Source organism: Setaria viridis, chromosome 5 (genome assembly GCF_005286985.2).
Source record: "Setaria viridis chromosome 5, Setaria_viridis_v4.0, whole genome shotgun sequence".
Classification (NCBI taxonomy): Eukaryota; Viridiplantae; Streptophyta; class Magnoliopsida; order Poales; family Poaceae; genus Setaria; species Setaria viridis.
Window position 1 is genome coordinate 12912551 of NC_048267.2, and position 11711 is coordinate 12924261.

The 11711-nt window shown below is 52.5% G+C and overlaps 1 protein-coding gene across 1 annotated transcript; it reads left to right on the forward strand.

Moving 5' to 3' along the window:
• Positions 1-555: 555 nt before the first annotated feature.
• Positions 556-2420, forward strand: LOC117855271 (GDSL esterase/lipase At1g31550). Its single transcript, XM_034737580.2, has 4 exons — positions 556-1037; positions 1168-1383; positions 1490-1638; positions 1736-2420. Exons 1-4 carry the CDS (start codon positions 794-796, stop codon positions 2243-2245), a joined length of 1119 nt encoding a protein of 372 aa, XP_034593471.1. The 5' UTR covers positions 556-793; the 3' UTR covers positions 2246-2420.
• Positions 2421-11711: the final 9291 nt, after the last annotated feature.

The following is an 11711-nucleotide window of genomic DNA, read 5'->3' on the forward strand; positions in this document are numbered from 1 at the left end:
ACCCGGCCGGCAAAGAGCTCGTCGGCGCAGGAGGGCGAGGCGGCGGGGTTGGTGTGGAGCGGCCAGAACTCCAACTTCGGGGTCGCGGAGGAGGACATGCGGCTCTTCCTCACCTCGACGGCTTTCATGGCTGGCTCCGGGACCCGTACGCACACCCTCCCATCTATTGCGTCAATGGTTCTCAGAGCAAATAGGAAAGGACGTCCATCAATTCAAGGTGGGCTGTCCTAGTCCAACTACCTGGGCCGTTCGCCAACTCCTGGCCCTTCCAACACCCACCACTGCTTGGGCCGGAAGCAGTCCAAGTACAACGTGGTTGAGGCCCAGCCCATTACTGTATTATTGCAAGGTGACGACCGTGGCTTAGACACCGACACGCGGGCCTGGGTTTCATGGGTCCCGTATGTCAGTACACTTTGAGACGTTGACTTTCTACTTCAGATCTGAACCAGAACCATTATTGCAAAAAAAACGAGCAGAAACCTGCTGCCGCATTTCTTCCTTTGGAAGGGACGGGGGTGCCTGAAACTCTCGCTATCGGAAACTCGAGAGGTCGAGAGGAGGAAGACGAATAACGATAGGATAGGAAGTGATTGGTCCCGGCTTCCTTCTTTAATCTTCGCGTTGGGTCCCACACTCGTCACGATAACGATAGGATTCTCACTTTGAGCGTTGGTCGTTGACACAGATCCGCCAAATATGCTGCTGCGTTTTCTTCTTTTGGAAGGGACGGGAGCCTGAAACTCTGAAATCTCTCTCCCGAACCCCTTCTTCGATCGGAACGTTGCCCACGATGCGGCTCGTAGCTCTCTTGTTTCAGGTCCTTCTGCTACCCTGGAGCTTCTCCTCCTCCATCCGAACCAACTACACCTCCATTTTTAGCTTCGGCGACTCCTTCGCTGACACCGGCAACTTCGTGATCATCGGCGGGCCGACGACACCCGATCTGCTGATAGCCAAGCCGCCGTACGGGATGACTTTCTTTGGCTACCCCACTGGCCGCATCTCTGATGGGAGATTGGCCATCGATTTCATCGGTAAGTTCCTTTTCCTTTTGGCAAGCAAGAATGTACTAGCAGATAGCTAAGTTTGGGGATTAGATTAACTGCAAACACCCCTGATGGTCGGCTAGTTTGATGTGTATTAACATGCTAGTACGATACGCAGCTGAAGCTCTGGGGCTCCCACTCCTTCCGCCGTCCATGGCGGCGAACCAGAGCTTCCGGCAAGGCGCCAACTTTGCGGTGGCCGGAGCCACGGCGCTGGACCGGGAATTCTTCGTGCGGGACGGCGACACGAGCGTCACTCGGTATAACATCTCCCTCGGGGACCAGCTCGGGTGGTTCGACGCCATGAAGCCATCCCTCTGCAGCTCACCCCAAGGTAATATAATTAGCACGCGACACACCATGGCACTCGGGAGGAATCCTGTTATCCAGAGCTGACACACGCGCGCTCTGCATCGTTGTTAATTTGCCATCTCTGCTAGCATGCCAGAGGCACTTCGCGCGGGCACTGTTCGTCGTCGGAGAGTTCGGCTGGAACGACTACGCGTTCATGCTGATGGCCGGCAAGAGTGTCGACGAGGCGCGGTCCCACGTCCCTCAAGTTGTCAGAACGATTTGTACTGCAGTGGAGGTACGGCGATGCGTTCGCCCGTGCTTTATTTGCATGAATCTAGTTGCGAGTTGCGACAGTCAACGAGGCAATAGAATCAGATCAAGTTTGCGCGCAGAAACTGATCGGCGCAGGCGGCAAGACGGTGGTGGTGCCGGGGGTGACGCCACTGGGGTGCGCGTCGGGGAACCTGGTGCTCTTCGCGACCACGAACGCCGCGGACTACGAGCCCGACACCGGGTGCCTCAGGGGCCTGAACCGGCTGTCCAGGGAGCACAACCGGCAGCTCCGGCAGGCCCTGGCCCGGCTCCGCGGCAGGCGCCCCGGCGCGAGGATCGTCTACGCCGACTTCTACGCGCCCATCGCCGACTTCGCCGCGGCGCCGGTTCGCTACGGGTTCGACGGCACGGACGGCGCGCTGCGGGCCTGCTGCGGCGGCGGCGGCGGGAGGTACAACGTCAATTTGAGCATGGCGTGCGGGATGCCGGGCGTGAGCGCCTGCGCGGACCCGTCGGCGTACGTGAACTGGGACGGCATCCACCTCACGGAAGCGGCCAACCACCGCATCGCCGACGGCTGGCTCAGGGGGCCCTACGCGCACCCGCCCATACTCGACGTCAACACATAACTACTGTAGCAGACACGAGACAGAGCCAGATACATGCCCTTTGTATCGTCCGCGTGCCTCATTTTGGGTTGAGTCAAATGGTGATATCTTCCTCGTACGGTTCTATCTCCACACCTATCAAGGACTACGGGTTACAGATTTTGATATTTATCTTATGGATACCTCAAATTATGTCTGGGTACCGTAAAAAACAGCCTATACGGGTGACCGTCGGGCCTCCTCCCCACCGGTGACCATCCGATTCCGGCGTCCACCTCCCTCCCGCCGGTGGCCATCCAGCCCCGGCATCCACCCCCCTCCCTGGTCGATGACCACTTGGTCCCGGCATCCATCTCCCTGCTATTGTTCTCTCTTCCTGCTGTTCTCTTGGTTCAACCGTGTAACCTCGTGGTGCTCTGATGAACTTCTCCAATTTTGATTTGCGCCCAGGCCTCATCTTCTCGGCCAAGGTACGATCCTTGTTTGGAGCTCGAGTCTCGCCTCTTCCCTGTATGTCTGCCCTAAGGTTCTAGCTTTTGGCTTCCTTTCCTCGATCGCATCCGAAATTGTCTGTGGAGAATGTGGGTCTTTTTTTCCAATCGGTTCTTAGAGGTTCGGCTCCTCATTTTGCTGCTGAAGAGATAGATGATTGGGTTTTAAAGTTCTACGTTTCCTCCAAAGAAGTTGGGCTGCTTGTCTACAAATTGGGTCTCTTTCAGTGTGACACCTTCAAAGTGGTTTTCAATCTTTGAAATAATTATTTCAAAGTGGTTTTCAATCTTTGGAATAATCGTGGCTTTTAGTTTGCAAAAACAATGATCATTGAAGCTCAGGGTACTCATTTCCCTTGGAACTTTGTTGAATTCAGAAGATCATGAAAATCTTTTTTTGCCTCAATCTTCTCACCCAGGACATACCCCATTGACAGGAGCAAATTCAATCCCAGTTAGATCTCCTGGTATGATCTCAAAGCAATCCTAAAGCCACAAAGTGCGTCAGAATTCTATCTTCAGCCGTCTTGGTCAACATTGGGCTCCGAAGGTTCCTAGTTCAGCGAAGAACACAGGCAATCCTATTATTACAAATTTAAATCAGGCAGTTTCGGATATTGGTTTGACCCTTAACTTGGGGAATTTTAACCAGTCAGTTCCAGGCACAAAAATGAATGCGCAATCAAGTTTAGCGCAACATTCAAATCAGACAGCTAACAGGCCGGTAGGCTGCATCAATTGCACCTGCTGCTTCTCTTCTTCTTACTCGTGGGCCAAATGTTTTAGTGTAACATCCGTAAAATTCACCAACTTAAATCATCCACTAAAAGTTGTTTTCAAAATCTTTTTACCGTTGAGCTCCCGAAAATCCCATCTTCCCGGCGATTTCGTCGTCCCGGCACCCAAAGCCAACAACCATCATTTTTATCCTCTCCGCAAATTCCGTCGCGTGCCGGTCGACAAACCGCCGCGCGTGCTCTGACCATTTCCCGTAATCACTGCCGACTCTCCCTTTCTTTTCTCTCCCTTTTCCTTTTCTCCTTTTTCCCTTTTTCTTTTTCCTCCCTTTCTTCTTTCTTTCTTCCTTCTTCTCCCTCCTTCCTTCTTCTTCTCTCCTCATCCTTCTTTTCTTGGCTGGTCACGCACGGCCCTTGGCCGTGGCTTCCTTCGGCGCCTGGCCCCCCCTGGCCGGCCCCCTTTCCCCTCAGCCACGCGTGCCAGTGCCCCCATGCCCACGCTGTCGGGCCCTGCATCGCGGCACCGCCGGCCGCGCCGGCGCCCCTCGAGCCGCGCGAGCCACGGCGCTCAGCCCCTGCACGCCCCATCTGATGAGGATACCACCTGCTCGAATACAACCGATACACCACCTCCAATGGTCGCCGCGATCTTGTGGAGCATGATCAACCAAACCACTAGGGTAATTCCTCCAAGCAATCGAGGAACAAGCAAGAACAAGTATAAAAAGCAACTCAATTGCAAATATAGAGATCGAAACCAATCTGAACTCACAAAGTTGGGGTTCTGAATCGAGTAAAATGGATGGTCTAGTCGACACACGCATCTACAAGGAAGTAGCAATGGCTAAACTTTTAACAAAACAAAACCCAATCTGTTTGTGGCGGCTCTAATCCTTATTAATACCTAGGAGGATGACCAGGGGGATATTGGGATCGTGCTTCAACCCTAGTACATATCCCTAATGGATCCAACTTGATACACGGCCCATTGGGCCAAAATAAGGCGACGCAGCACCTCTGGACATAAAACCTCTCAGTAGTATTTTGATTATTGCGGCCGACTCAAAATATATATGGATATGAGTTTAGATCCATATGAAAATAGACTTCATAAGGATTCCAAGGAGTACTTGAACACCTAAAACAGAGTCCGGATGAGGTCGTGGCGGCCGTTGCAAGTTGGGGTAGAGCTGCAGTCCGAATCCAGCGTCAAAACGTGTTGGATTGGATCTCTTTCTTTCCTTGGGCTAAAAGTGACGTGGTGGCCTGGTGGAGGACGTTGGGAATACTTGAAATTAGCCCCCAATCAACTTCTTTTGTCCTCCGTACCTTCCATGTGTGTTTAACACTATTTTTGATCCACGTAGATATTTCTGAAATTGACAACGAACACACATCATGGTGCAACATCAATTCATCAAATGTATCAAAGATAATAATGGTAAAGAATTGTTTCACCTGTGAATCAAAGTTAATAATGTGGTTGTATCCGATCAGGTGATGTCCTCATCACCATCCCCCACCACACAGCGCCGCACACCGTCGGCCCCTCCCCCACCGACGACCCCTGCCGGCGCCGTGCCCCACCGCTCGCCCGACCTCCTCCCGCTACACTGCCGACGGCCCATACCCTACCACCGGCCGCCACTCGAGCTCGCCGGACCGGATCCCCACATCGCCGTTGTCATTTCCTTCGCCCGCCTGCTATAAAAGGGCCTCAACGCCCGGCCTCCACACCCACCTCCCTTGCCACCAAGCTCCACCTCTCCATGCGCAACACGCCGCCGCTAAGAGCGCCGCCTCCTCTCCCGTGCGCCGCCGCCTCCAGACCACCGCCAGCATCCTGTTCCCCGGTGCCACCCGCCCAAGGTAAGGGGCCAAATGGGATCCCCTCCCCACCTCCCTCTATCTTCCCCCGCCGCTGGGCCTCGCTGCCGGCGAGCCACGGCCGGCTGGCCGCCACTGAGCCACCCTCCCCATCCACCTATGCGCACCCAACGAAGAAGAAAGAGAAAAATTCCTTCTCATTTCGATCTAACCCCCATCTTTCTCTATTTCGCAAAATAGCCCTCCCACCTCTCTCCTACTCTTTTCACAGAACAACCCTTCCACCTTCCGAAAATATTTACAAACAAGTCCCTGGTTCTCGCAGTTTAGTCCTAAAACTTGTTTTAAGCCCCTAAATACACGGTTATCTCGTCATTTCATGCGCCAAACTTCCTCCAATTAATCCCAAATTCGACCACAACATCCTCCAATATACTTCCACCGAATCTTCTCCAAATTTCATGAAAATACTCATTCCTTCTATTTTCTGTTCACGTTCTCTATTCGAGCTCAACGGGTAAAATCTTATTTTTCTTTTATTTATTGTGTGTCTGATTGTGTGTGTCATAGATCGCGGGGTAACCGAGGAGGAGCCTGAGGAGGAGTTTGACCATGAGCCCGAGCCCGAGGACCAGCACCGCGAGCAAGAACTCCCGGCCAACTACGAGGACGGCAAGTCCGATCTTACCCTTTGATGCATATTTATCCTAGTTTTTCAAACACAACCTATTGGCCTGTTTTATAAAATTACATATTGTTTTACTACTGAAACACGGTTGGATAGCCACCAATTGATTGCTATGTATATTCCTTGATTGTCTTATAATTATCTCTAAATATGATTTGCTCTGTTTGGATGATAATTACTGCTAGAATGCTTAGGACCTTGTTACTCAATTCAATGATGACTACAATGCGCTTTGTTAAAGAATAAATGTGTGAGTGTTTTCAAATGAGAAAATGGGTATTCAAAAATAAAGGAAAGAAATGCTTAGATGAGATGGAGGGGTGTTTCTTGTGTGAAATGCCAATAAGTTGGGCTCGTACCTTTGTAGTTGAGCAAGGTTGGGAGATATCCATCTTGTCACAGTTAAGGACCGAGTTGATGTGCCATCTTACCTAACGCACTATCGTGCAACCACTCGACCATTGTGTGGGAGACGGTTTATCATAAATCCCACTAGCTGGTCTATTAGCCATCAGGAGAGCTGGTGAGCAACGGGAGACCATGGAGAAGGACTAAAAACTATGTGAACTTAGATCCTGGTTAAGACCTTGTTGGAAGGTCGTTAATCCCTTAGTTGCTTCCATGTTGGCTAGTCGGTGTTAGCTAAAGTGGGTAATGACTTTGATAGGATCTGCACCAACACTAAGGTGATCGTACTGCGGTACCCTACTTGTGGGTAAAGTGTACAACCTCTGCAGAGTTAAAACCTATCCGGGTAGCTGTGTCCACGACATTGGACAAGTTATAGCTTGGACACATAACCAGTGTTTGGGTGATGAATGGTTTTCATAGCGTAAGTTGGATTTTGGAAGTTTCCGGCAGTTGTGCCGTGAGCTACCGCGGACGGGGAGTCCGGTAGCATGAAAACTTGGATCCTTTGTGTAGGATCAACCCCACCTAATGATTCGATTACTAAAGAAAATGTTTTGTGAAAACCCTTTTGAAAATGAACCTTTGCATGTGTTGAAAAACCTAGTTTTATGGCAAATAAACCCGAGCCTTATCCTTGATATATCCTATGCATATTCTTGATTGTATCCCCCTCCGTGGATGGGGTTGGACTTGTTGAGTACTTTTGTACTCACCCTTACTTTGTTGCTCCAGAGGAAGACCCGGACTTCATCGCCGAGGATCTCAAGTAGAAGGTCGCTTTCGCACCCAACGCTGCCTGTGGTGTTGGCCTTTGCAGAATGCTTCCGTTGCCATGTAGTCCCGAATGTTTTCTCTTAACAGTAGCTTGGCTCGCTGCTGTTGTTTATTTACTTATCATTTCGGCGTGGCTTTCGTGCCCACTCCCTTGGGAGTTGTATGGTTTATGAAGCATTTGTTGAATAAATGTGTTATCAGCCTCCTGGGACTGGTATTTGTATCACATTTAGTATCCGCTGATGTGGGAACGCTTCATTTAGACCCATCTGTTGTGGGCTTTGTTTCAGACTGGGCCATATTGCTATCCATTGCCAGTTTCTACCTCGATTTTCGGGTCTTTCCCAGGACGAAACATTCTCCATAGCTGTGAAATCGGCTGACTGGGAGCATCTTAATGTGGACAAATGGTTCACTGTGGCAACCTCTATGACTCACGGGACCAATCTTTGTGGACCCCCCCGTGTACGCGAGCTTACAGGACATGGGTGTGACGACCGACCCCAAATCTTTCGAGTTAATCTAATCCGAGTCCCTGATCCCCTATCTCAGCTTCCACGAGTTAAGTGCTCAACCTCCAGTTCCAGTCCGACCCCTGAGAACCCGACCCCTCTCCGCCGGTTCCCAGCTCCGACCCCTGCCGACCCCCAACCCATCCCGCCGGATCCTTCAAAGTCTCCCCAACAGTGTCTACCTTCAATCTCGAGCAGAGGACAAACCGAGACTAACTGGTGGACTCGCAAAATCTTTCCCCGATCTCCTGGTGCAGACGCACTCGAGTGGCATGCCCGCTTCAGAGCTTCTCCGTCGCGTGGCTCAATTCCTCCGACCCCCGCCGCTCCGCCCCGTCGCCAGCCGCGACCGGATGGATTCCCGCGCCCTCTTCCCCAATCGCAGCGGAAGCCCCCTGCAACCCTTTCTGCAGCGCCTCGCAGCTCACGCCCATCATCACCTCGCCGGACCCCGGCTGCAAGGCCCGATGCCTCCCGGCTTTTCCGCCGCCTCGCCACAGTCGCGCCGCCCCAGATGCGCTACACGATGATTCCTCCTCCGCCAACCCCGACCCCGGCAGCGACAGCTCATTTTCCACCTTGCCAGAGCTGCGCCCCGACAGACTGTTGCTTCACGCTCGCCCGCGCAGCCGCAGCCCACCTATCTTCTCACTTGTGCAACCTCACTCACAGCACCGTTCCCCCTGTCACACCCATCAGATCCGCCGCACGACGATGCCCGCCTCTGCCAAATCTCAACCACCGGCAAAACCGCGCCTGCGCCGTCCTGTCTCTGGTGTCCAATGGCCGAAGGTGTCATCCCCGAAGTCCTGTTCCACCGCCCCGCTGCTCAATCACCGCCATGGTAGCGCACTCCATCGCTTCTTCCCAGTCTTTGTGCTGCTCCAGCTCTCTCTCTCTCTCTCTCTCTCTCTCTCTTCCCACGCAGCTATAAAAGGTAACGCCCGAGTCCCACCGGAGTCCCCTTCGCCATCGCTGCCTTACCGCCGTTCCTCTGCTTCGTGCTCAAGCGCCGCCGCCTAAGTTCCTGAGGAACTCTCCTCTCCGCTCAACAACCGCCTTTCCCAATCCACCCAGCCGCTTGCTCCTCCGCGCTGTGCTAAAGCTTGCTTGTTGTCCACAAGAAGCACCGCCACCAGTGGAGCACCGTCGGACGTCGCCGCTGCCCAAGTCTTAGTGCTTCAGTCCTTCCGCCCAAGTCTGCCCCTTCCCAACCCCAAGCTTCACCTGTAAACCGAAGGTAAGCTGCCGACCCTTCTCCGCCTCGCCCGACCCTCTTTAATCGTCTGACCCCTTTTCCACCTCGCCCGACCCTATCCGTTCGTCCGACTCTTCTCCGCCTCGCCCGACCCTCTCTAATCGTCGGACCCCTTCTCCGCCTCGCCCGACCCTCTCTAATCATCCGACCCCTTCTCCGTCTCGCCTGACCCTCTCTCATCGTCCGACCCCTTCTCCGCCTCGCCCGACCCTCTCTCATCGTCCGACCCCTTTTCCGCCTCGCCCGACCCTATCCGTTCGTCCGACCCTTCTCCGCCTCGCCCGACCCTCTCTAATCGTCCGACCCCTTTTCCGCCTCGCCCGACCCTATCCGTTCGTCCGACCCCTTTTTCCGCCTCGCCCGACCCTGTCTGTTCGTCGGACCCCTTTCTCCGTCTCGCCCGACCCTGTCTGTTTCACTGACCCTTTTTCCGCCTCGCCCGAGGGCTCGGCTGTATCCTTTTCCTTGACCCGAGGGTGTATGTGTAAAGATCGGGGACTTCTCCGCGTTAAGTCTGAGGACCCCCCCAGCACAACTATCCCTCTAGTCTAAGGGTCAGATCATAAGTTTCTTCCCATTCGACCCTTTTACCTTGCTCTCCACCAACCCAAGTACACTTCCCCACCTTTTCTGTAGCTTTGCTACCAGTGTCCGAGCTTTAACTTGCAAGTGTTGCTGTTGAAATAACCGTCTAAGTGCTAACCCCCTGCATTTGCATTCGTGTAGAGTTGCATCTTGCCGACGGCGTCTACGAGCTGTATCCGGCGCCAGAAGACGGTGTTGTAGCCGAGCTCCCGCTTCCAGAAGCCGAAGCCGTCCCAGCAGAAGACCCGTTCCCTTCCTCCTCGTTTGAAGGCAAGCCCCGGAGCATGAATCCCAGTTTTCCAAACTTGCGCATGCCTTCTTCATCATGTTTGTGCATTTACGTATAGGAGTTGTTTGCAACCGTAGATGCATGGCATAGTCCCTTGATCTGAACACTAGCTGTTAGACCGAGTAGTTGCTATGCTTAAATAGGAAGCGGTAAAAGTCGAGTGATTTCCTGTCACTCGCGAGTTGTAGGAGTTGGTTGTTCTCCTTCTGTCACAACTATAAGGATGATGGACGGGGCAGGGTTCTGGTTAACTTTTGGTGGTCGGCTGATCGCCCCGTCTGTCTATGAAATCTATTTAAGGCCCGACAGTGGTGGTGTTCGTGATCAAGTGTTTGAAAGTACTAACCTCATACTCAGTATGGGATGAGGAAGCCTAGTACCGGATTGAACCTAGACGTGAGCGGTCGCCCCATTGTCCTTGGAACGGAGTTCCCCTGCGGCCGCACGTGGTGGCAAGTGTGGTCACAGAACGGCAGAGGCCGGGTCTGTGGAACCTTGCACCAAAGGAAATAGGCCCAACACGGGTTAGGGAATTGATGGGGAAGGCCGACACAGGAAGCGACCTCGGTGGTGCGCGGATGTCGTGAGGTTAGATTCACCATGCATGGTTAAAGAACTTGAATCGATTCGTCTACCTCTCACAGTTTGAGACTGCTTGATCGCTATGCTACACTGAGTAATAATGAAATCTGATGATGACATAGTCTTGATGATGCTTATACCGCTCTTGGTTGGATCTATGTTTGCTTAGAGTAAGTTGCCAACTTAGACTGGTTAATGAACTTAGAAACTGAGCAAAAACTTTGATCATAAGGATATACATAGTGCTTTTGGCAAACAAACCCCCAGCCAAAGAGCCTTGCATGTCTAGAAGTGGTGGAGTAGTTTACTCCCGGTCGGTTAAGTCTTGTTGAGCTTAGTAGCTCAGCCTTGTTGTGGCTTTTCTTTTTCAGGTGAAGTCGCAGCTCCTGAGTCCGCTCCTGTTGGCACTTGGCCGCCCCAGCTCCCTCCGGATTGGACGGTCGAGTGGGATCCCTCCTCGGATGGCGAGGAAAGGGATCACTGATGTCTTGGCTAGCCTCACCAAGGACGTCCGACCCCTACGTTTAGCTTCCGCTTATTTTACCTTCTGTTGTTTTCTTCAGAACTTGTTAACTCTGATTTTTACCAAGTGCGCAACAACTTGTAATCTACTGTTGGACCTGTTGTATTCTCTGGAACCACTCACCTTCGTGTGGGTTTTGCTAAACTCGGTCCTATCAAAGTGGTTAAATCAGATGAAATCCGACGGCATCTCGAGTTAGCATGATTAAGGCCAAGTGTCACATGTTAGGCGACTTAACTGTGCCTTAATTAGGCTAATCCTAGGTGGATCCGCCACAGCGGGTCATTCCATTCTCGGTGTAAATCCTTTTGTGCCAAAGATGACCATTACCTAGAATTGCTCCTCTCAGACCGCAGTCATCGGAGAAGACGTCTCACCTTCCTTGCGATCCTCGCTGCCATCGCCGCCGCCTCCCTCGCTCTTTTCACCCTGCTCTACCAGTGAGGCACCCAAGGCTTTCCTCCTCCTCCCGCTCCAAGCAGAATTGCTCCATGTCGCTTTCTACATTGCGCCTCTAAAAACTGCAACTTTATAGTAAACCCGCTGCAAGAATCAGGCCCTCTGCCGGATTCGATCATAGCCTACAAAGTTGTGGATCCTGCCCCATTCATACCAAGAGGATGCCACCGTCAGCTGGTTGGTTTCAGGAAGTCAATGTCCCGAGTTGTGCTTGGAGGGCCGAGCAGGAAAAACAATGGTGTCACCATTATCGCCATTGAACCTCTGCCGAACCAACAAGTATCCTTCCAGTCTATAAGAGAGTTGCTTGATGACTTTCTGAGAAATCGTCGTAGAGTTTCTTTTCACTCC